Source organism: Podarcis muralis, chromosome 3 (genome assembly GCF_964188315.1).
Source record: "Podarcis muralis chromosome 3, rPodMur119.hap1.1, whole genome shotgun sequence".
In the NCBI taxonomy this organism is placed as follows: Eukaryota; Metazoa; Chordata; class Lepidosauria; order Squamata; family Lacertidae; genus Podarcis; species Podarcis muralis.
In genome coordinates this window covers 63,621,153-63,647,543 of record NC_135657.1, presented here as the reverse complement: position 1 = coordinate 63,647,543, position 26,391 = coordinate 63,621,153, and the positions used below count along the sequence as shown (strand labels likewise).

General features: G+C 41.4%; 1 protein-coding gene across 2 annotated transcripts in view; it reads left to right on the top strand.

Moving 5' to 3' along the window:
• The window catches only part of TMEM200A (transmembrane protein 200A), a 49,306-nt gene extending 37,231 nt beyond the window's left edge, over positions 1-12,075 (top strand). For both annotated transcript variants that reach the window (XM_028723407.2, XM_028723405.2), the window contains exon 2: positions 7,986-12,075. In XM_028723407.2, coding sequence (XP_028579240.2) covers positions 8,002-9,468 — 1,467 coding nt within the window. In that variant the 5' untranslated portion in view covers positions 7,986-8,001 and the 3' untranslated portion in view covers positions 9,469-12,075. The remainder of the gene's footprint in view (positions 1-7,985) is intronic.
• The last annotated feature ends 14,316 nt before the right edge of the window (positions 12,076-26,391 follow it).

Below are 26,391 nucleotides of genomic sequence, written 5' to 3'. Positions count from 1 at the left end.
GTAGAAGCATTTGTTACAACAGTGGTGCAAAAATCAAGTTAAGAGAAAGAGGTTCTGAAAATAAAAGAGGAATGAAGGAATAGTCAGTGAACATGACAATGCACAGCTTTTAAATCCAGATCTTTGATCCAAGTATACAAATTTTTATGAGGAAACCACCACCACAGTAATGAGTTAATTAGTGGCAGATCATGGAATATGATGCAGGCTGCATCATTCTTGCACAACCCTCAGTAACAGACCATGTGAAAGTACTCTACCAGATTATATCACCTGGATTTTTTGCTCCACCCTTATTTTTGCTCCTCTTCCTCCTGTGGAAGGGCTGCGATTCAGTGACAGAACATCTGCTTTGCATGCAGAAGTTTCCTGGCTTAGTCCCTGACATATCCAGGCAGGACTGGGAGAAACCCCTTCCTGAAACTCTGGAGGCCATGTCTTAACTGCAGCCATTAGTTAAAAAAAGGAAAGGCCCCTGGATGGTTAAGTCCAGTCAAAGGTGACTATGGGGTTGCAGCGCTCATTTTGTTCAGGCTGAGGGAACCAGCGTTTGTCCACAGACAGCTTTCTGGGTCATGTGGCCAGCATGACTAAACCACTTCTGGCGCAACGGAACACTGTGATGAAAGCCAGAGTGCACGGAAATGCCGTTTACCTTCCCACCACAGTGGTACCTATTAATCTGCTTGCACTGGTGTGCTTTCAAACTGCTAGGTTGGCAACCATTAAAACCTTCTTGTCTAGCCACTGAAACACTGCACCTGTCTCTTAGGCCTTGTTGAATGTGGATTGGAATTCAGGCAACCACATAAACATCTCCAACTGTTTGTGCATTTCTGTAACTCTGTAATTCCTGGTGGAATCGCTGCTTTCCTTACCTTTACAAATGTGCTGTTGATATGAAATGGCAAGAGGCAAATCCAGGGGGTGGCATCAAATAGCAGACAAATGGAGAGATGCTGGACGGTTCCCAAAGAATGTTCTTTGGTCGACCACCCAGTTCTGTTTGTTCTGTCACAGTAATATTGCTATCTGCATTACTACTGTGTTAATAAGAAAGATAATGATGCACAAAAAATTGTCTTCTGGAACTGCCACTCCTGCTTAGAAAGAGCTATTATTATTGCCCGTTATGTCATTGTATTGTGCTGTCATTTTCTTTGCCTCTCTGCTCCTCCTCTGCTCATTTGCTGCGAATATAGTTTTGAGATTTGAAGTGCATTCCCATTTTTAGAGTAAGATTAAAGGATTTCTCTAATAGTAATTGCACTCTTGGCAAAAAAAGGCAAATGCATCTTCAGTTAACAGTTTCTCCTAACCTTTCTTTTTCAAACACTCCTTACCTAAGTAGGAGAAATGTCCCCCCGCCCTTATTAATCTAATTATCCTATAAATATATTGTGGATAATAGAAATTTTTTTAGATTAATTTCTAAACAATTTTTGTTGGGGGCTTTGGAAGGCAAAAACATACCCAAAGCAGATTGGGATGTGAAAATCAGGGTTGAAAACCCAAAGATTATTTCCCAAAATAGAAAGAAGTGTCGCAATTTAAAGAGCTTAGGACAGTCCACAGCAGAGCTTGTGCCTCTTATGAAATGGATTTCCTATTTGTTTTTGTCTCTGTTCCATTTACAGAAACGGCTAGATAGTAAAAAGTGGCATTCTACAGACTACGAGACATAATTGCAGCTACAGATGGGGCTGAAGACAAATGTTACTTGAAAGGACAGTCTTTTAATAGTTGCTGTGTGGGGGCAGGTGCATCAGTAGTGAGGGAAGAGAGTGTTACAAGGTAGAAGGGGAATGACAACATTTTTAAAAAGGCTTTTAAAGAGAGAACATGCTACATAACTTAATTTGCTTGAGTCCTAGGGACCTGAAGAATTGTCCCTTGCATGCGAATCTTCCTGTGTTTTAACATACACATCAGAGACCCCTCTCTGTGTTGCCATCAAGTGGAAAGTAATCAGGGAAATTGTCTTTTCAGTGGTGGCACCCTGGTTATAGAATGCCCTCTTGATGATTGCTTAGTTAGCCCGATTAGCTTTTATACAAGGCCAATATTTATTTGCTTGACTTTCAGATGCAAAGAGCCAAAGAATGATTCCCTCCCCAGGAAGTACAGTGGACCCTCTGGATACGTAACTTTCGGGTTATGAACGCGGCAAACCCGGAAGTGTATACTTCTGGGTTTTGCCGTGTGTGCACAGAAGCAGCACCTCTGCCTACAGACTTTTCAGGTTGTGGACGGACCCCCAGAACAAATTTAATTTATATCCAGAAGGTCCACTGTACTTGCAAAAGTCCTTCAGTTTTCGAAAGCACTCAGTGAGGCTGGGGGGATAGGAAGATGTCATTCCTGAGCTGAAGATGGGAATGTTCATGCATCACTATGTTCCCCGATTCTCTTGCAGAGATCATAGTCCCAAGAGAGCAGTTAGAATACTTACATCCTATTACAAAAGCTCTGGCTATCTAGACACCTTTCAAAAAGTTGTGGCATCTCCAAAACTGCTAGTTTTACGGGCAACTCCAGATGCACTTAACAGGTGTCAGCTTCTCCAAATTTCTCTAAACTGTAACTGTATCATAAGAGGAGTAGAGAACTTCTTGCATTAAGGCAAAATTGGCCCAGCATGGGTACCAGTTTGGCTCAGGAGGCCATTCCCCATGAACCACTTCCTCAAAAGATGACACTTTGACGTCAGGTGAGGGGCAGGTGGAGGCGTGGCTTCCAATGCACAGTCCAGGGCCTTAAAGTGCTATCCTGGTTGTGCTTTAGCAAAGGAGGCTTGGTGTCACTGCCAGTCTCATGAGTCAACATTAAAAACCACCCACTCACAACAAGGGGGGTCAGAAATTGTTTCCATGTATGCTTAACATAAGCGACGTGGGTGGCGCTGTGGGTTAAACCACAGAGCCTAGGACTTGCCAATCAGAAGGTCGGCGGTTCAAATCCCCGCAATGGGGTGAGCTCCCGTTGCTCGGTCCCTGCTCCTGCCCACCTAGCAGTTCGAAAGCACGTCAAAGTGCAAGTAGTTTCCGTGTGCTGCTCTGGTTCGCCAGAAGCGGCTTTGTCATGCTGGCCACATGACCCGGAAGCTGTCTGCAGACAAACGCCAGCTCCCTCGGGCTATAGAGTGAGATGAGCGCACAACCCCAGAGTCGGTCACGACTGGACTTAATGGTCAGGGGTACCTTTACCATTACCTTATGCTTAACACCCCACCAACTATCCATTTCCCATCTTCTTTGCAATTGGGAAGGTTGAAAAGATCAGGAAGGGAAAAGGAACAATAAAACTGTAAAAAAAGAAGTTTAAAATATCAGTATTGATTTTTAAAGTGGTCATTCCTCCCCACCCACCATGAATGTTATGTTGTGCAACACTTTGCAGTCCTCTGGTGGAAAAGCACCCTAAAAATATTAATACAAATAAATACAAAGACAGGGAGGAATACTTAATTCATAAGTATATGAAGTCAGAAGCATTAGACAGCCCAGCTTGTGATCCTAGAGGTTGCTTAGCATCCAATTCTCTTTGTGACGGAAGAAAGAAGTAAAATAATATTGAAAGGGAAATTGGTACTAAAGAAGCCTTTCTAGGTCATGATTCTTTTTACCCTACATGAAAATAAAAAACAGAAATGCTTAAGAGGGGCAAAAAGAAGGAGGAGGCAGGAAAGTCCCTTTCTGTCACTGCCTTTCATTCCTAGAACTCAGGTTCCAGGCCATTGTTTCCTTTCCACCTGCGCTTGTCCTTGTCTGCTTTTCTCCTGGTTGATTGTGAAGAGCCACTTGAGGGAAAGTGGTGTGTGAAGTACCTTTAAAGTGTTTACAATTGCTATCTAAAGGGCCTGATCCTGATCCTTAGCATTTCTGTAATAAATTATCTAGCAATGTAGGCTGGTTCACTTCACAGAAGCACCTTGGGGTGGTGATACCAGGCTTCACTTAGGGTGGCTGAGTGCCCTACTTTACAAATGACAGTCCTCCATTTGAAGAGCTGTCCGGTTCAAGACCAGTTTTAAGACAAAGAAACATCAGAAAGAGGAAAAGTGGCCTATCAGCAATACCTGAACAGCAATAGTAAGATAATTATGCTTTGTTTAAATTATAATAATTCTTTCTAAATGTTTACCTACACATATGCAGATCTTATGCAAACCCCTTTCTTTCTCTCTCTATTTGGTGATATGTGTAAGTGGCTACTCTATCTCCACTCATTCTGGGACACTATGGGAACTTCACACTTAATGAGGTTTTATAAAATTGCAGAGGGCTGAAAAGAGGCTGATGGAATCTTGCAAATCGTTGGGGCTGCAAATACATCCTCCCCATGGAGGTTACCCACTGGTGGTCCCAGTATGTTCCCCAAATGCTTGCATGGCCATTGCTCCTTCCACAAGTGTCAGCAGGGCCCATGGAATCATACCAGAGCTGGTGGCAATTCTCCTCCAGAGTCCTAAAAGCAGTATGGTCGCTTTAGGAGCTGTAATTCTGGGAAAAGCTTACCTCCATAGTTTGATGCTGTATATCATATCGTAGGCCTTAGCAAAACCGAATATGCTATGTATAGTTTTCTCTGCTGCATCTAAAGCAGCTTGATCAAATACCATGGCAGATTGGACGCATGATGTGTTTAATTTGCAGCATGCTTCAAGGACCAGACTATGTATGAAGATCCCCACAAACCAAGTAGACTAAGAACTGACTCGCCATATATGTGACACTGAGTATTTGCCACAGTACATGCATAAACTACAAAGGGGAGATTTCCAAACACACTGTGCGTTATTTGCACAGCACCCTCAGTACACATGGCATTTTAGAGTAATAAAAACGAAGGGTAGGTTCCTACCTCAAGGAACTTACAAACGAATTTTAGCTGGGAAAGGGGTTGCAGAAGACGACAACAGTGGAAGGGGAGGAGAGAATAAGAGATGAATTTCAGCAAATGCAGTTACCTGTATTGGGGCTTTGTTTCAGATAGGCATGAGGATTAATGCTGGACTTAGACAGTACAAGAGATGGGGACCTCCAGCAGAACAGTACCTTATCCTCTTCTGTTTGGTAGCATAGTTAAGTGTTACCCCCAAAAGTGTGGCATGACAACATTGTGTTCTTAGTGCTCTTGCCCCTGCTCTACTTCATTGGTGGCTGCTTGTGTGAGGAATGGAAAACTCAGCTTGGTGATAGTTCATTATAAGATTTGTGTTACTAAACCTTACTGTGGGAGAGAAGAGGCAACAGACTTCTGTTTTCAGTGGGCAGCTGTATATCGCCTGCAGCATCTCATTCTGACCTAAGGATTTAAGTCACAGTACCAGGAAGTTGCATCCCTGCTGTGGTTCATGTCCACTACATACTCCTGAAAGTTGATAGACACTTGGCATTGTACTTTGTTATTGTAGCCAACACTAGTTAAAGCACTGATGTGCCACGGAGTCACAGGAAGTGTGAATAGGTCCTAACAAATGTAGTGCTAGGTGCATTTTTGCTCTATTTTAAGCCCCTCAGTAAATATGCAACAGATACACCAAGTTTTAATTCTGTGCCCCTGCTGTGAGGCTGGCCAGAAGCAGTGCGCTTGTTCTTGTGCTACTGCTGTCATGGCAACATGCTCTACCACCACTCCTACTGAGAGGTCTGTAGGCTCAGCATTGGTGCTTTCTTGTTGCTAAGCATCTGCAATGCTTGCTCCAGGCAGGATTCACTGTTCCTTAAGAGTAAGTACAGAGCAGCAACATGTTATTTACCTCACGGAAACCAGTCCCTGTTACAAACACAAATACACTGCTGCTCTGTACATACATACATACATACATGTATGAAAGAGAGAAAGCACAATATGTTCCGTACTGTTGTTTGGCAGTAGGTACCTATAAGTTATACAAAAGTTGTTTCCACAAAGAATATTCCTTTGCTTGAGAATCTGAAACAAGCAGAGTAGAGATCCTCTCCCCTGACACTCACTTTTCTTCCCCTGTTCCTACTTTGCAAACTGGGTTGCTTCCATTTTAATTTTTCAGTGATTTCAGTATGAATAATGGGAGCATAATTTCCTTGAATCTATTATGTCAACACCACCTCATCTGTCATAAGGTTTTATATCTAAATCTCTGCTGTTCTGGGTGCTGAATTTGGTTATAGTGCAGGACAAAAGGCTAGTTTCCACGCTAAACAGGTTTTCCAACATAAAGATAGGAACCCCGAGTGACCAAGTTCCCAGCTCTGTGTTGGAGCACCTATGTATGAGTAAGGCAGCACTCTTCAGACTAACTAATATAAATTATCTGTTTATTATTAATTAAGGTTGTATACAACCCTTCATCTGAAGATCCCAGGGCAGAGTTCGCAACAGAATAATACAAAATGAGAAAACAAAATCCATTAAAAAGCAAAAAAACAAACCAATAACACCCCTTCCTGCAAACACATTTTAAAAGCCACAGAATGTTAATCAGCGGAATGGCTGTTTGAAGAGAATTTTTTTCGCCTGGCACCTGAAGATATGTAATGAAGGCTCTCCCTGGGGAGAGCATTCAACTAATGGGGAGCCACTGCAGAAAAGGCTTGTTCTCATGTTGCTACCCTCCAGAACTCTTGTGGAGGAGGCATGCCTTCACTGCCACTAGGAAGTCTAAATGATGAGCCTCACCAGTGTTCGACTGCATTCAACCAGAGACGTCCCCCCCCCCCCGCCACTCACATTCAAGCCGTCTCCTAGCTTGTTTGCTTGCCCTAAGCTCTGTAGTACAGTAGGGAGCCAAGCGGGCTACATGAAGTGTAGTGTAATACAATATATGTTTTTAAGCAAAATAACTAATAACTGACTACCACCACCCTGCACAGACACCTTTTCCAGCTAAAGTAAGTTTATTGTGATCCAGCAAAGTTCATTTTCATGCTCAATATACATTATGGGATGGAACGACGTTAGGAGAAGCAGTGGCCTACATCAAGCATTTGGTGTGAGTTCCTGGTGAGCGGATTGTTCTGTTGGCTCTGACTCCATTGGTCGTATGTTTGGGGATGCAATTACTGAATATTTTTTTATATTTTTTTTTATTGAATTCAAGAATAACATAAATAATACACACACTCAATTCGACAAAAAAGAAAGTGTCCATGTACAAATATTCTTCTATGAATTTACAAAAATTAAGCTTAGGTTAAATTTGTACAGTCTCCCTTTTTCCTGTCTTTTTACTAACGTAAAGTAGACTTCCTATCATTACCCGATGTAAAGTTCCTTTCTAGTGTTGAATGTACTTCATTGTTACCTTATTCTTTCTGTATTTTCTAATACATTCTTACAACAGTTTATACCCTTTACCTTATTTCTACACTGTCACTTTAAAAAGGGTCATTCGAATGCTGCCATAGTTATTATACTACTATTATATTTCTGTAAGTAACTCTTATACAGTGATTACTGAATCTAGGTGTCCCCCCCCCACACACGTTTGTTGAGCTGACAGTTCCAACCATCTACAAGAGATCCTTATAGAGAGTAGTGGGTGAGGAATGTGCATCTGGATCTCTAGAGCAGGGTGTGTGGTTGCTGCAGCCTGGTAAACAATTGGTAGCGTGTTACCTTCACAGTTCTGTAGAAATTGGTATCAAGATACAAATTTGTTTCAGTTGCTGTTTTCTCTTAACCAGATATCTTACTTCTGACAAAGTATTTCTATACTCCTGTTGCCTGTTTTACTATATTGCAACACCATTTATTGTTTTACAACTGGGATTTCCAGTTCGAAGGAAATTTCATGATGGCATTATGTGATTAAGAAATTACAGTGTTATGAAGAACATTGAATGGTAATTTTTGGACTTTAATTCTTGTGGTTTGTAGATCTTGGTGGGCTAAGAGACAGGTTGCAAATATACAGACTTTTTTTTAAAAAAGAAATGCTTCCTATTTTATTAATTCACCTTATTAAAACGTTTGTTGTTGTTTCTTGTATTCACATCTAGATCAAAATAAAAAATTATGATAGCAACAGGAGGAGTCATAACAGGACTGGCTGCCTTAAAGCGGCAAGACTCTGCCAGATCCCAGCATCATCTAAATCTTGCAACATCAGCAGCTACCGAAGAACAAAAGCCAGTAAAACGCCGACCCAGAGCAGATGTAGTCGTGGTCCGAGGCAAGATTCGACTTTACTCCCCATCAGGATTCTTCCTTGTTCTGGGAGTGCTTATCTCATTTCTGGGGATTGCTATGGCAATCCTTGGCTATTGGCCTGAAAAGGAGCCTTTTCCGGAGTCCGAATACAGCTTGCCCCTAAATGATACCCAAGTCATAGAAAAAGAAGATGGAATTATAATTCGTTTCTTTGAACAGCACTTGCATTCTGATAAGATGAAAATGTTGGGGCCTTTCACGATGGGGATTGGAATCTTTATATTTATTTGTGCAAATGCTATGCTCCACGAAAACCGTGACAAGGAGACAAAAATCATACACATGAGAGACATCTATTCCACTGTCATTGACATACATACACTGAGGATCAGCGAACAGAAGCAGCTAACTGCGGCCTATACAGGCTTAGCGGGGGAGAATGAAGTCAAGCACAACGGAAGCTCTTACGCGTCACGGCTGGCTGCAAATACAATTGCACCCTTCTCAGGCTACGCAAGCAACTTTCGAATAGACAGCAGTGCTGAGGAGGATGAAATTGCGGCGAGTGATGGCAAAAACGCTACTCATCTTCTGCCACCTTTGCTTACTGAGCGCTCTGGTTCAGTCTTCGGCCTTTACCCTCACTCTGGAAAGTCAAAGGAGGATAGGAGTAGCAGCTCTTTAAAGTGTGAAACGAAGTCAATTGTGTCATCCTCCATCAACGCTTTCACGTTACCTGTAATTAAATTAAATAACTGTGTTATTGATGAGCCCAGTATAGACAACATTACTGAGGATTCTGTTAGCACTAGAGGCAGGCCTAGAAATTTATCCATGGACTCTCTACCCATACCATCAACTCATACCAACGACATGTACAAACATTCCAGCACATTGATACCAAGAAACAGTTTATATGGAGACTCCTCATCCAAATCTTCTATGAATCTTGGGCCCAGTACAGGAAAGCTTCTGTCACCTGGTGCAGCCAGAAAACAGTTTGGGTCTAACACCTCTTTGCATCTTTTGTCTGTGCACTCAAAATCCCTAGACTTAGATAGGGGCCCTTCTACTCTGACTGTCCAAGTTGAACAAAGAAAACACCCAAGTTGGCCAAGACTGGACCGGAGCAACAGTAAAGGTTATATGAAACTAGAAAACAAAGAAGATCCAATGGACAGGCTGCTTGTGCCATCAGCAACAGTCAAGAAGGACTTTACTAACAAAGAAAAACTTCAAATGATTTCCAGATCGCATAATAATTTGAGTTTTGAACATGATGAGTTTTTGAGTAACAATCTAAAACGTGGAACTTCTGAGACAACGTTTTGACAGGGGACTAAAATCAATGTGTCAGTATTTTTTAGCAAAACAAAACATTTTGACACGTGATTCTTTTTGGGTTTAGTTTTCCAGTGAAACTGCCACAAGCCTGTTTTTACCAAATGTTTCTACCCGATTAAAATGGCCTTGTGTTAGCAAAGGTGTTATTTTTCACCTCTGCAGTGCCAAGTGCTTAATGTCAAGCAGCATGTTCATCAAAACACTGCACTGGCATAGTGATGATTGGGTGGTGTCCGTGCTTGGATGGTAATTGGATGGTGGTTTGAGAATTGATATCTTCTTAATTTACAATTGCAATACTGTATATTATCACTGCTCAACATATCTCAGATCCTTTTCCTCCCAGTCATTACTCTTTTTGTTTCTATGTAAGCATGCTATCTTTCATTACTGTGAGTCAACAATACGAGCTGACTGAATAAGCTTCAATGTTCAGAGCCATCAATGATGGCAACATCTTAACAATGGTGCTTTTAACTGGAGATGGAGATGGATGGAAGGTTTGCTGTGGTGGAGCCAAATTTAGCCCATCAGTATATCCAGTGGAAAAATTGACTGTTTTCCTTTTAAAAGAAAGAATTCTATATCAGCAGGATTCTATTCAAAGGAATAATAGGATTCTATTTTATATAGATTCTATTCTGTATCAAAACCTGTGTTCAAAGCTTTCAAAAGAGGTGTGCCATGTGGGTATTAGTGTTTTGAGCAACATGAATGAGTCAAAGTTTCCCTTGGGCATGTGAAACTAGTTCATGGTTTTTCTTGGAATCCAAAGTGTAAAGTAGATAATGAGTATGATCTGCAAGGATATTTCTGCTGTGCAATAAACACATAGCATATTATCTGTGTAGTAACAGCTCATCCCCGCTCCAAGCAGGGAATGCACAAAGAAATTCTCTGTAGGTTGCACACCAAGCAGGGAGTGCACAAAGAAATTCTCTTACATATGATAGTAATAATGCATTGTCTAATATTAGTAAAAACTTCTACCATATTGATTTGCGAGAAAGACTATGCTGATTGAAAACAATTTTTGTGAACTTGCTATAATCAACTGAATACCAGTGTTGTCTGTAGTTCTGTTATGATGACAAGGGGATGGATTAAGCTAGAAACATGAGATCTAGGATGCTAAGACAGCTGGTTGTTCTAAATGTGGGACTTTGGGGCTAGGGGTTGAATAAGGCTCAGTGCTAGGGGGATGCGGGTAGCACTGTGGTCTAAACCACTGAGCCTCTTTGGCTTGCCTATCAGAAGGTTAGCAGTTCGAATCCCCACAACAGAGTGCTCTGTCCCAGCTCCTGTTAATCTAGCAGTTTGAAAGCACGCCAGTGCAAGTAGATAAATAGGTACCACTGCGGTGGGAAGGTAAATGGGGTGTCCATGCGCTCTGGCTTCTGTCACAGTGTTCCATTGCACCAGAAGTGGTTTAGTCATGCTGGCCACATGACCTAGAAAGCATTTTTAGGTGTTTCTTTAGAAGTATGAGGTATGGTATAGCTATACCTGGCACTTCAGAGATATAAATTTCAATATGTATGTACCCTACCTGTCAAAGAGTGGGATGACAGTGAATTCAGGTAGTTATGGCATTTAAATAAATGATGTGTGGAGAATGGTTGTTCTGTTGTACAACAAAGCTTTTTTCTGGTTATAGTGTGAACTCAAATAACAAATATAGTGGTACCTCTGGTTACGTACTTAATTTGTTCCGGAGGTCCGTTCTTAACCTGAAACACCACTTTAGCTAATGGGGCCTCCCGCTGCTGGCACGCCGCCGTTGCGCAATTTCTGTTCTCATCCTGAAACAAAGTTCTTAACCCGAGGTAATATTTCTGGGTTAGCGGAGTTTGTAACCTGAAGCGTATGTAACCTGAAGCAGATGTAACCCGAGGTACCACTGTACTGCAATTCATTAATGATGCTGAGATTAAATATGAACCTGCTGTTGACCACAGTTTTCAAGAACTAAAACATTACTTGCTGCAGGGATGCACTGCATTGTGAACTGCCGCAAAGATGATGATACTGATAGCAGACATTTTTTCTCCTCCAGTTGGGTCACCGTTGAAGTTGAAAGTTATTGCTAAAGAAATTAGCAGTGTGAATAGGTCTACCAGAAAACTTCCTTACATTGCCTTAAGGCAGTTAGACCCTAATCTTGCTAACTAGTCTATTCTAACCCATTCCACCCCTTGTGGTTTGGCCAATAGGATCACAGTGTTAATTGGTCATTTTAGCAGATGTTTCATATTTTCACTTAACCTAAATAACTCAGGAATTATTTGAATAGCTTCTCCCTAAACAATCAGAAATGTAAAAATGTTGTTGTACACCAGTTGACTGTGAAAGACAAATGACAGATTCCCCCCCCCCCTTAGTGTCCAGCTCCATATTCTAACAATGTGGTGTTTCTTTGTCAAAAGCATTACTTGCCCAGTGAATTGAGGCATAGTGTTAACCTGTTAGAATCTCAAGCCTCTATATTGTAACAGAGTTGGCTACATATTTTGCTATGAAGCTTTTAATAACTTTCTGGTCAGTGTTCTTAATATATTTGCTATTTTTTTAAAATAAAAACCAAATGTTAAACTACGCGAGTATCATAAATGTGTCTTTGGCGTTCATTAGTTCTGCTGTTAAAATGAAAAGGGAAGGACAAACTAATCATTCTTTGGTGTGAGTCCTTTTCCTCCCCTACATAACAATTAGCAGTGTCGGTGCTTCTTACTGTTTTACAAAGGAGCAAAATCTTTTCCTAAAGATATTTCTCATTAACAAGAACGACAGAACTATACATTCAAAACAACAGAGGGCCCAAAATTAATTACTGAGTGCATCCCAACTTCAGTCAAATAGAATTAATTACTTGTGTGGGCCTTGAGCACTTAACCAAGATTTTTGACAATACTGCATTTAGATTGCATCCCTGGATAGCAACATCCCACATTGACTATGGCACTACACAGGGTTTCTGCATCATTCATGCATGTCTTGGGGAGCTGTTCATTCAGTTGTTTAATGTATACCCAACACTAGCAAAATCTGTCTAGCTCTGAAAAAGAAGAAGAAGAAGAGGAGGAGGAGGAGGAGTAGTAGTTTGGATTTGATATCCCGCTTTATCACTACCCGAAGGAGTCTCAAAGCGGCTAACATTCTCCTTTCCCTTCCTCTCCCACAACAAACACTCTGTGAGGTGAGTGGGGCTGAGAGACTTCAAAGAAGTCTGACTAGCCCAAGGTCACCCAGCAGCTGCATATGGAGGAGCGGGGAAGTGAACCTGGTTCACCAGATTACCAGTCCACCGCTCTTAACCACTTCACCACACTGGATCTGGAAGTCTCCTTTGTGTTTCAGACAGAGTTTATTTATGTGTAAAGTATTTCTATACTGCCATATAATAAAGAAGGCCTAATACAGGTAGCATCTAGAAGAGGAACCCTGAGCCATGGGATTTTGTTTCGCTGGTGACACGCCATCAAAACTTAGTACTACGTAACACTGATGAATATGACCAAAGTGGGTTTTTGTATTTTTTACCCAGATTACTTTGAGCTCCAGTCTTGCTGAGTTTTTGAAATACAACTAGTAAGACTATCACAGACAAAAATGTGGTTATCCACAGGGAAAATGTCAGCATACTAAAATCGGAATAATAAGCAGCATTTCCTTAAAAGAAACCCTTTAAAAAGATCCACAGCATTCCCCAAGATTCCCATTAAAAAGCCTTCCCCTTTCCCAGATGCACAACTAAATGGATGCAAGCCAAGGTTTACATTTAGTATCAGTCAAAGAAGCATAAAGAAGTATTTGCATCTAGAAAAGGACTTCCTTGAACGATCCATATCTTTGCCAAGAGCACTCCAGGAACTGGAGCGAAATACCATGAAAGATATGTAGCTCCAGCTCTTCTAATGTAAGAATTTGTCTGTTTTGCATTATTCACCCTCTACTGAGTAAGAGTTATGTTGGGTCTGATAGTACTGGATATGGAATGAAGCCAGCCAAATGTTGCATTTTATTTGCGCGAACAATTTCCTGCATTTTGCTAACAACAATTTTGTTACCCTAAGGGCAGTCAGGGCTGGTTCCCGTGGCATCGACACTGGTAGGGCGGAATGATAGGAGCCCAAAGAGTAGGCGGAGCCCAAGCCAATGATGGGCAGATCTAATTCTAGTTTTCCCCCCATCTTCCTCTCTGCCGAGTTCTACAAGGTCAACACTGAGGCTAAGTAACAGTCATACGAGAAATATGTAAAATAACCAAGCAAGTATTAGAAATCACCCCAGAAATGGCCCTACTAAACATCTTCCAAGACAACAGTGCCCACTTACACCACAAAGAACTCATAACCCACCTACTCTCAGCAGCCAGAAACATCATTTCTGCTGCTCCACGGAGCAATGGATCCAAACTACAAGAAAGAAGATTCCACCTAAACATTAGGAAGAACTTCCTGACAGTAAGAGCTGTTCGACAGTGGAATTTGCTGCCAAGGAGTGTGGTGGAGTGTCCTTCTTTGGAGGTCTTTAAGCAGAGGCCTGACAACCATATGTCAGGAGTGCTCTGATGGTGTTTCCTGCTTGGCAGGGGGTTGGACTCGATGGCCCTTGTGGTCTATTCCAACTCTATGATTCTATGATTCTATTCTATGATTCATAACCAGACACTGGAGAGACCTGGCAGGAGTAAGCATGGACCAATGGTACCAAATAGTATGGGAAACAGCCTTACTAGAAAAAGTAACCAATAAACTGAAACTGACACAGGGACAAATAGAAGAAGACACCTTCACCCCAGTATGGCTCCCCTTTATCACATACACAGCTCAACAAGACAACGACAAAAATCCACCAACAGCATACAAATCAATATGGCTAACCTGATCCAAAACACCCACCCACCCCACTCACACACAAAAACAAAGATCACCGCAGCCATCCACAAATGAACAGCCACACCCTAGGCCAACCCCAACCTCTCTCACCACCAAAGGAACACAAATGAACAGCAGAGAACCCGCACAAGCAAAAACAAAAAACAAAAAAACCCACTGAGGCTAAGCAAGAGGAAGCTAACTGGTAGTGCCACGGCACCCTGGACTGGTTATAAGAAAGAGGCAGGAGGGTGGAGACTGGGGGAGGGCAGACTGAGGGTGCCCCGCTTGTCCTAAAGGACCAGACTCCACTACCTAAGGGGGAGCAAAGCCTGATCCCTCTGGCAAAGCCAATCACAACTGAATTACTATGGCTCCTGTCTTTCCTTTCTGATTTTTTGTTTAAAGAATATTAAACCTTTTCAGGATAACACTGTGTGGTGTGTAGCATCACTTTTAACAACAGCGGGACAGGGAGCAGAAAAGGCAAACCACTCCAACATCCCACAAGGCTTACCCCCCCCCCCAATGTATTAGTTCATAGAATTAAATTGACAGTCTTATGAAAAGAATCCAGTTGCATCTGTAAGGCTAATGAAGAAGATTTTAAAGACCATAAGCTTTTCTGGGGAATTAGTTACCTATGTTATTGATGGCAAGAACAGAACTGGAGCATGCAAGTCAAAGTTGTTGCTTGTTTGGTTAACATCTTAGGGTGGTTCACCACACAGTTATCTCTGCTAACTACAGTGGTGCCCCGCAAGACGAAATTAATTCGTTCCGCAATTTTTGTCGTCTAGCGAATTTTTCGTCTTGCGAAGCACGAAATCCCATAGGAATGCATTGAAAATCAATTAATGCGTTCCTATGGTCAAAAAAAGTCCAAACAAAGCCAAATTTGGTACAACAACAGTTTATTAACTGCTCTTTAAAGTCACACATACTGTAAAGAGCAGTTCAAAAATTGAAGGGAAAATAAATTAACTTTATAAACAAAACATGTCTTTGTTTTTAGACAAAGAAAACAAAGTCGCGAGACGTTTTCGTCTTGCGAAGCAAGCCCATAGGGGAAATTCATCTTGCGAGGCAAATCGAAAACGGAAAAACCTTTCGTCTAGCAAGTTTTTTGTCTTGCGAGGCATTCGTCTTGCGAGGTACCACTGTATACTATGAACTCACCTACACAAGCCCATTCTTAAAGGTGTAGTTTGATTCCATTAATCAGAAAAAGAATAATGACACTGCTGCCCTTCTGTTACTTTGATCAGTATTTTACCTTTTCTTTCATTTGCCTTTGCCTGAAGAAGGGTACAAGTTCACACTTCCAACATTTTGAAAATTAGCTCGTGTCTTACCCACTAGGCATATTTTATGTCCTCTGGAACCTATATACTTACAAAGATTTTGGCCTTGGGCAAGCTTATTTCCACTATTTTTAACAGAATGCAGTTTCAGGTATTAAATTGACATATTTCTAACCATTCAACATGAGAATGGTACATATCTCTGTCTTGGATTTTCAGTTGCCCTTCTGCAAAAGGAAGAGATCCTTGCATTTGTGGAAAGGTCTCTGATCCAGCAGTGGTTCCCACTGGCAGAAATTGTGGGAGGGGGAGAGATTTTTGCCAAATCCCCCTTTCCAAGTCTCCAGAACAAGGACTTCAGTGTGGAGAAGGAATCAGCAAGTTTGACTTACAGATGCAACTGGATTCTGAATAACAATTTTAATTTAATGAGTTGAACAAATAATATGAACCAGTTCTTTGGGATCTTGCTTCTGCCAACGGGTGCATCCTGTGAGTGGAGTTTCATTCAAGGGATCTCAGGATCCATTTTGCAGACATTTATTTTAGAAGCCATTGTCGTTTTCTGAAACTAAAGCTGATCCATTTAGCTCTGCACTTTGCTATTGATCCAAACCATAATTATGTCCACCAGCCACAAAGGCTGCTGTCTATTTTTCCTTTAGTTAATCAACTTAAGATAAGAATTCTTGCATCCCAAACAGTCTAACACTTTATAATTAATACTGTGCTTTAATCAATTGTGTCTTTGCCTAAAGTTCTACAGGTTACCTGTTAAATGTGTGCCCTTTAATCAGTTTTAAATGAGTTGCTTTTTAAATTTCATTGCACAGTCTATTAATTCTTCTAATACAAGAAATGATGATAGGGGCAACTGATTTACATAACATTAATTATGCTGCATCTTTGACAGAACCTTCCTCATTAAATCCCCCCTTAAAAGTTATAATCTTTAGAGCCTCTCTCCAATAGATAGCCTTTCTAAATTTCTATTCATTTTCTTACATCCAGCAAAGTAAAGCATGGATATATAGGCTGTAAAATCTTAAAGTGTGCCTTTTAGAATGAATTCACTGATGTCCACCTCAAAGTCACTGAACACATGGAGGAAAAGTGGGATGCTCCCACTGAGTCTACTTGATGGTTCCACCCACTGACCTGTTGGAATTCAGTAGAAGGCTGTATATTGTCTCACTGCTTATTTAACTTATATGCAAAATATGGTCTGAAGCTCAACATCAAAAAAACTAAGATCATGGCCACTGGTCCCATCACCTCCTAGCAAATAGAAGGGGAAGAAATGGCGGCAGTGAGAGATTTTACTTTCTTGGGCTCCATGATCACTGCAGATGGTGTCAGCAGTCATGAAATTAAAAGACGCCTGCTTCTTGAGAGAAAAGCAATGACAAACCTAGACAGCATCATAAAAAGCAGAGACATTACCTTGCCGACTAAGGTCCATATAGTTAAAGCTATGGTTTTCCCTGTAGTGATGTATGGAAGTGAGAGCTGGACCATAAAGAAGGCTGATCGCCGAAGAATTGATGCTTTTGAATTATGGTGCTGGAGGAGACTCTTGAGAGTCCCATGGACTGCAAGAAGATCAAACGCATCCATTCTTAAGGAGATCAGCCCTGAGTGCTCACTGGAAGGACAGATCGTTAAGCTGAGGCTCCAATACTTTGGCCACCTCATGAGAAGAGAAGACTCCCTGGAAAAGACCCTGATGTTGGGAATGATGGAGGGCACAAGGAGAAGGGGACGACAGAGGAAGAGATAGTTGGACAGTGTTCTCAAAGCTACCAGCATGAGTTTGACCAAACTGCGGGAGGCAGTGGAAGATAGGAGTGCCTGGCGTGCTCTGGTCCATGGGGTCACGAAGAGTCGGATACGACTAAACAACAACAACAACAACACACATGTGCACCTGTAAATGCATAGGCTCCTCCTCCTCCACATGACAACATGGAGGAGCATGCGTGCATTCAGCTATAGATGTGTAGGCTCAGACTTTGTACTGGGCATGTGGTGAGTACAACAGTGTGGTCTGTAAGGGCAATGGGCACAGCCCCACTTCCCCTACCCATGCATCCAGTGAATGTCTGGAGGCTGGAGGGCACCTGTGAACTGGCTCTCTAACAGAATAAGGCTAATTCCCTCGATTCTTACACTTCATTCTCCTTTCCTTCCCCCCCTTTTTTTGGCTGTTGCCCTTCTCTGCCAATACAATAACATTTTGCATTGTTTTTAGCCATCTTCTGCACGGTGAGCAGATGGTACGTTTGCACAGTATCTGAAAACATGGATATCACTTTTCTGAATTACAGTTGGGTCAAAAATCTGTTACTCAAAGGCAAGGAATTTCAAGCATGCTTCAGAAATAATAGATGTTCATAATGTATTTGGGGGCTTCTTCTGGTAGATTATATTGCCCATGTCACAAGCTTTTTAAAGGATTTCAATCACCAGTGTGGAGTGCTTTTTGGATATAGGTTGACCCTGCAAGTGGGATATAATGAAACAATACCTGTTCCTGCTGAGTCTTCATTATCATTTTAATAGAGAGATCATACTGATATGCTATGAGAGAATTATATCCTTACCAGTCATGTAGCTTCTCTATCAGAATACGAAAGGGTCTTAGATACGGAGCTCCAGTAATGAATGCGTAGATGCTGCTATGAAATTTGGGGGGGGGGGGTAAGGTAAAGAAGCATATTGTTCCAAGGGAGATTATCATGGATCAAAGGGTACATTCAGCCTCTGTTAAAAGGAAGGGGCTTTGTCTGGAAGCAGAGCCTGGTGAATTGCTGAAGAAGGACACATTTCCTAGTTTCAGAAAATAAAGATCTGCAAGTTGAGTGCTAATTTGAAGGAGTCAATGGACAGTAATTTAGATTCAAATTATTATAACTAAAGGACAGGCTATAAATTGGGATGGGGAATGTGTGGCCCTCCTTGTGATGTTGGACTATAACTTTCATCACCCCTGACCTTTGGCCACGCTGGTTGAGGCTGGTGGAGTCCAACAACACATTCCCCATTCCAGCTATATGTGGACACTACTACATTGTAAATGCACATTGGTTGGAGAAAAGAAAATGCATTTAAGTTATAGGTTAGTTATGTAACCCAGTCGGGAAAATGAAACCCAGTATAATGAAATAGACTGATCACAACCCAAATCTGAGTTAGAGCATCTAAGCCTGTTGATTTATTTACTTTTGTTTGAAACCATCCTACTTTTTAAATGAGCTCCCTCATTTGACCTCTCTAGCCCTTTGTAGGAATTTGCAAGCATGTTTAATTGACACACAAAGGGGTGAGCACACTAGCTCTGAAAAATTAGGGTTCTAAAATGCACAGGGAGTTCTTCCTAAGTATAGAAGGCTCCTCACTTTAAGAGGTTGTCTTCCACAGGTTGGAAGGTAACCCAACCAATAATAGGGTGTGGTCTGGTCCCTGCAGCCCCACCCTGGCATGTTAAGTAAATGTATTTTCATACATTTCATACATGTTCTACACTAGGTCTTCTACACCTTTAGCCTCTCAGATGTTGCTGAACTGTAAGTCCCATCACCCTTGACCATTGGTCATGCTTGCTTGGGCTGATAGGGCTTGGCAACATCTGGAGGCCTGCACATTGCCCATGCCTGTTCTACACCATATTTCCACCTTCCTGTCTTAATTATTGCCCATGTGCCAAATGCCAGCATAACAGCTACCCTCTTTTGTCCTGGAAATTCCACATGAGTTCCCCAAGGGCACTGCAAAACTTGCTAAAAATAACAGGCTGCTGAGCCACAATGAATCTGTTTCTTGTTACACATTTTCAATGAATGGTTTGTGTTTATATGTAAAAAGAGGTGGGCAATCTACATCAGGAGTGGGGAACTTGTGATTCTCAAGATGTTGTTGAGCTCCAAATCCTTTCAACCCTGACTGTTGACCATGCTGCTGGGAGTTGAAGTCCAACAACATCGGAGGGAGGGGCACAGGTTCTCCACCCTTGGTCTACAAGATCCAGTAAAACCCAAGGAAACATTGTAAGCAGAGGAAGAAAAGATGCCCACTCACTGGGGCTCCTTCATACCACTCATTACTTCCACAGTGGTACCTCAGGTTACAGACACTTCAGGTTACATACGCTTAAGGTTACAGACTCCGCTAACCCAGAAATAGTACCTCAGGTTAACAACTTTGCTTCAGGATGAGAACAGAAATCGTGCAACGGGAGGCCCCATTAGCTAAAGTGGTGCTTCAGGTTAAGAACAGTTTCAGGTTAAGAACGGACCTCTGGAACGAATTAAGTTCTTAAACCGAGGTACCACTGTATTTTCACCAGTGTCTTGGACCACAACTGAGCTCTTGTACAATGTACGGCATCCAAGGCTTTTTTATCCTTCCCTTCATCCTGTGCTAAGATTCTGTTAATGAGATACAGAATTATTCAGCCTCAGCATTTCCAATCCTAACAACTCAGGACACACACCAGAAAATCAGCTGGGTAATTCAAATAAATGAATAATTATTCCCTCACTGAATGCATAAAAAGCAGAAAACCTTTTACTCCAGATCCAGGTTTATTGGCATCCTTTTGCTTTATTTTTCCCTGTGTGCAAAACCCATCTGTTGCTGAATAACCTTTTCTCCTTTCACCAAGATAAAGACCAAGTTCCTTCCTTGAGAACAAAATTCTCACAAGGTTTATTCATTTTATTGCAAGTCCCTTATTAATCAGCAAACCAGAAGATACTTTGTGTGATCATCATCACACTGTTGATGCTTGAAATTGTGTCAATATGCTAAGTACTAAGCTAAATTCTAATGCAATACGTGAGATCATCATCCTGTTTGTCCAATATGGGGGTCTGGGTCTCTAGAACTGAATCTGTGATATTTTAAAGCAGAAAATACAAAGCGAAACATTGATCAGATAGTGAGTGGAAGACCCCTTGACTTCCCCCAACCCACAAGCATACTGCACACCACAGAAATAGGTCTGTATACTTCTGAACTGGTCTAGAAGTCACATTGTGCAGGAGAAATCAAATTTTGTGGAGACTTGCCCATATCCTTGTTGTATCATCACTGCACGAGTTTTTAGTTCTTCCATCTATCAGAGAAGCCTTGTCTGTTGCAATAAATCAGGTACTGCTCCAGAAGATTCAGTTGCCTCCACCACCAGCCTGTGAGGAAGAACACAACACTTTGACCTCAAGACACAGTTAAGTTGCCCTAGATTTTATGAAAGGCAAAGGGAATTGAGAGGTTGGTTTATTCAGCTGTGCCATCATGTTTAATGCAATATGTAGTTCCAGCCAATAAAACTCTTACCCTTAAACAAGCCATAATAATTTCCCAGTGGATACCAGTGTATAAAATATAATGAAGCACTTTGAACAGATCAGTTTAGTTCACTTTAAAACTATCCATGCTGTTGGTGACTGGGCAGGGTGAAGCTGGTATAGGTTGTTGAAGTTTTTCATTAATTCACTTTTGGCTTTTCATGCATTGCAGTGTTTGCAAATGCTACAGTTATTCTAAATTCTCCATTTAATATTTTGCATTCTTTTAACTTTGAACAATGGAATAAACATAAGAATCTTCTGCTGCATTCTACCACCACTGCTTTTGTGACACCACTGGGACTATAGTCTGTGCGACCTCAAGTACACTCAAAAGGTATCATTTTGCAATTTTTTTGCCTGTACACGTCTTAAAGCATTCCACGTAAAATGCCCAAACCTAGTGCTGTGCTTATGCCAGGAGCAAAATGAACAGCAGATTTTGTGCCAGAGAATAATGCACAATAAGCTGTGCACAAGAGTTTGCAAGATGGATATACAAAACTGGAGCTGTGAAAATGCCTTGGTAAAATAATGCTGAAGGACCTCTCTCTGAATTGTGGCCAGAACTGATTATACATGTAATTACGGCACTCATAATCCATAATACAATATTAACAACATTAACTAACTAGGTTGCCTACCACTGGTGTGAATGATTGAGGGAATAAGAAATTAAAATATTGGAGATTAGTATGGGCAACATACGACACAGTATATACCAGATCATCCTAGCCACATGGTTGACATTGAGGTGAGATGCTGCTCTAATGATCTTTACATAAATGAGTGGATGTTTCACCGAATTGCTGACTGGTAGAAAGAATAGCTTCCATTAATCAGCAGGGATTATTTCTTGCTGTTTTAGGCTGAAAAGAGTTTGTGTAATTAGAACTGTAATTAAATGTGCCAACCCTAATTACCTGCAACCTTTCTTCTGTTTTGAGGGCACCGGGGGAGGGCGATCACTTGTGACACTTTTATCTACCCCTTTAATTACAATTAAAAAGGTTCAGACAGAATATCAGGCCTAGATTTTAAAAACAGTCTCAAACTACAAACCATTGCGTAAGTATTTTGGTGCTGGGAGGATACATCTATGTCAACTGACTTGGTAAAATGTTATCTTTGTCCTACAGCTGGAATCACCAGTGTGGCACAAGCACATACCACACTGCCTTCAGATTCCCTGCTTGATGCCTATCAAGGCACCCTGCCCCTACCATGGATTGTGAAGAGGTTGCAAGTTCTTTTTATCCTTGCATGAAAGGCAGTACAGAAAACAAATAAAGGCTCAATATCTTTAATTTACTCCGTGAGCCGAGAACCGTAAGATTAGCTGGTGCCAAAAACCTAGCTATTTGAACTATTATTCCAACCCTTTTCCCCATTTAAAATTGGTGATAATAATGATATCCACAATTCAATACTTTTAGGAAAGTAAGTTTACAATCAGACTTCTTTGTATTCCTTAAAAATATGTACCTGAAAAGAAAAAATCTTAGCAATTTTCTTATATCCTCTTTTTCTCTCTTCCTCCTTTGAAAAGTGTGGGGGAAAGAAAGAAATGTAATTTCATGGTATTCCTCAGGCTAGATAACTTTCTAATATGTGCTAGCTTAAAATATTATTGATTCATCTATAGCTGTGCTGTGTGAATTGAACTAGCGACTTCCTTGGCTCTCTATTATGACACTGCAACTCCCTATCCAGGGTATACTGTAACCATTAAAGTTTAAGCCCTCATTAGAATATCCTAGTGTAGACATTTCACAAAGCTGTTAACACCAATGCACACTAAAGATGAGTGCACTAAAGTCTGACTTTTTCTATCCACAGACATAGAGGAAACACACCCAACCATTGCCTTCAGTTGCCCAAAAGCCCCTGATCTTCCCTGCTCTTTAAATAACTCCTTCCATTCTCTCTTGCTTGGATGTCCCCCCTCAAAACATCTACATGGGATCACTTCCCTCTTCAAGTATTCAGCTTCACACAACGAAGGGAAGACCACCCTCTTGGCTGTGGTTTCAGTGCCTTCCACATGTAGGGACGAGAACCTCTGCAGTGGGAAACTTTCCTTACTTGTGTGCGCTCCCAACATGATTCAGAAGCTTAGAAGATCGGGGTTCTAAATTGCACAGGGAGCCTACATGAGCTTTTGTTTTTAAATGTAAGTCACTTGGAGATCTTCTTAGCAAGGGACTAATCAAATAAATAAAGAATGACAACAAGAAGATACTATAAGAGTACAACAAGGGTCCCCATTGCACTAGATGCCTTCCCAACATATGGAAGACAATGAAATTTGTGTGATGGAGGAGACAGGGACAATGAGTTCATCAATTCAACAGTAGAACAGATTCCTTTGGTGGACTCTTCTTCATTGAGGGCTTTTAAGCAGAGCTTGGATGGTTATCTGCCATGGATGCTTTAGCTGAGATTCCTGCATAGCAGGGGATTGGACTAGATGACTCCCTTCCAACTCAACAATTTTATGATTCTATGATCCCTTCTCTTCTCCCCTCCCTTACGCAATGGTCATTGATGCGGGGAAGGAAGGAAAGGTTGGGTGTAATCAGATGGTGGCTTAGTCCACCCTCCCTCCCTATTTTTGTATTTTCCAGGTGTTTGTTTGTTTGTTTTTGCTAGTTTTCTGGTTTGGGGTCTCACAGAGAAGATATATTTGGATTTTTCACCATACCAATTCAGAACTTATTTTCTGGATAAATCTCACTGCAGCTCCTTCTCTTACCACCTTACCTGTAATTCTTGCAGCGGGTGTGATCTGCTGGCACTTCCACACTACCCAGACTTCCACACCACTAGACTTCCATGCTACCCAGATTCCTCCTCAGCTTCTCTTCTGATTCTGAGATTGCCCTCCCCCTTTCATAAAAACTTGTGTTACCTTGGAGATTGGGGAGAAGGGAGGGGTGGGAGAAAAGTGATCCAAAAGTGAGAGAGAGGCAAGTGGGTGAAATATATCTGCCAGGCACACACTGGAAAGAAAATATTGGGTTATTCCAAGGCCACTGAGACATACAAAGCCATGTCTGCTTAAAGGCCATGCAAGCAACCTTCCTTCTCACTCAAGGCTGTGATCCTAACATCACTTGCCTGAGAGTAAGTTCCATTGAATTCAACAAATCTTTCTAACTCTTTCTGAGTAGACATTATTAGGATTTCACTACAAGTACCTTTCATTCAACTGCAAAAGTCTGTGTGCCTTTGCAGGATGGGCTGGGGGGGGGGGGAGAGGGGGTGAGGTGTGGCCAAGAAGGGGAGGAGAAAACCGATACAAAACCCTTAAGCCATGCCAATTGGTGTGATTGTCTTGAAACATGATTTCTATGCAATACTGCAATGGAAAATCACAAAGGTGTGAATACAGCATTGAAACCCACTAACAGTAAAACCTGGAAACCTCACATGAAAAAGCTCTTGTCTGATTATAACCCTTGTCTCATTCTTCAAACTCCTCCAGAGGCAGACCACACTCAGGTTCTGAAAAGGTTCAAAATGGGAACTATGGAAATTTCTTCCTAAATTGTACAGATTTGTGTGCACCTCCAGGGAACAGAAGCTGATTCAACTTCCATCATTATGTGCGGCTCCTCTTCATTATTGATGAGAAAGGGCATACCTCTTAAATGAGTCCTGAAAAATCTCTGCCAATCTTCTTGAATACTGGCTATATATAATTCGTGGTTATGTGATTAGGGAGTAACCCAAATTTCTCCTCCTTAGCGTGTGACATTTTTGTACAACACTCTGATAATGAGTTTTCCCCCCTTTTGAATTTTTTACTTTGATTTATGGCATGCTCAGTGTGACAAAGAATGGTAATTAAGGCTGACTTGATCACATCTACGCAAGTCGAACACATGCACACAGAGCACTTACATTTAACACTGCTCCAATCCCATTGTGAGAGTGATGTTGGAGCTACATTGATGCAAACATTTGCCATTTCTTTGATTCGTGCAATCACAGCTTAACTGAACCAAGACTGAAAAGTTCATTTGATATTTCTGAACATGCCATATGGAACTAAATTAAACATTTTGAAAAGCTTAATTCACAATACAAGTCTTGACTCACTTTTTGCACTCAGGAAATTAAAACTGTTTTTAAAGGAACACAAAAAACCAAGGCTTTGTCCCGCTGTGCCTGCATTGTAATGCTGTTTGAAAATCTTGTTAATCTGCATGATTGCAAATTGCATATTAAGGTAACAAAAGCCCAGACCTCCACTTTGAGTAGCAACAGCACAGAGAACCTTTAAATTAAGTTCCAAACTACTGCACTGTTGTTATTTTTTTAAGTATTCTTAAGCTGGTACTTTTATTTCAAATAAAAATAAGCTGCGTGACCTGTCTGCTGATCCAAAATGTTTCCCTGATTGTGACGTTAGTTTCCTGCTGAAAATCTCCCCTCTGTATGCTCCCAGAGGTGGTGTTTACGGAGAACAGCAAATTCAGAAGAAAATAACAGATAGGGGCCAGCACTACACAGCCATTTGAGGGGAGTCCATTTATGTACAACAGCAAATCAGCAAGAGCAAAATATAAGATACAGTATTTGGGTTGTTTTTTGGGAGGACAGACAGCGGCTGTCATCACGAGTGATCTGTCAATGGGAAGATCTGTGTTTGCATTAAGTGAAGATGAGTATATATAGGGGAGTTACTAGAGAAGCATTCCTGCCTAGAACTCTGTTGCCATTTACTGACATGCAGATAGGATGACAAGCAATTAGCTTAACTATGAGCACTGGCCCCAGGCAAACTTAGATGAGCTAATGGACAGGATTGGGTTGGCTATAGTGAACATCACATCACAGAATGAAATGAAGCTAGAAGCTTTTGGCCAAGCTGTGTCTTCTCTCCACCTCCATTCCTGGACACTACTTTCTAGCCCTGAGGGCTGGCATATCACTATGCACTAGATGCAACACAGATCTGCCTCAGACTTTAGATGCTGGAAAGTTACTTCAGAGGCTTCTCTCTCATAGCCTTACCTCAGTTCTTTGCCTTGTCTGTTTTTCCTTCTCTTTTCATTCCTTCTCTTTCACTTATCCTTCCATCAGGTTCTTTCTCAATCCCTTACACCCCTTCCTAACACCTTGTCTCTGAGGTTTGTTTTTTGTTACCTCTTAGGATCTCTGCTCAGTCCTCAGTCTGTTTTGCAAAGCTATTCCTGCCTGGGGTTTTAAGCCCAGCCAAACTGATAATCTTGCTTTCCTTTGCAGAAGAACTCTTAGACCACCCAGTCAGTGCCAGAGGCTTCACTGCCTGAAGTGGAACAAAATATGGAAGAAACACTGAGAACCTAGGCTGTGATTGACACCTAGCACCTGTATTTGATGGTCTGTAGCAAA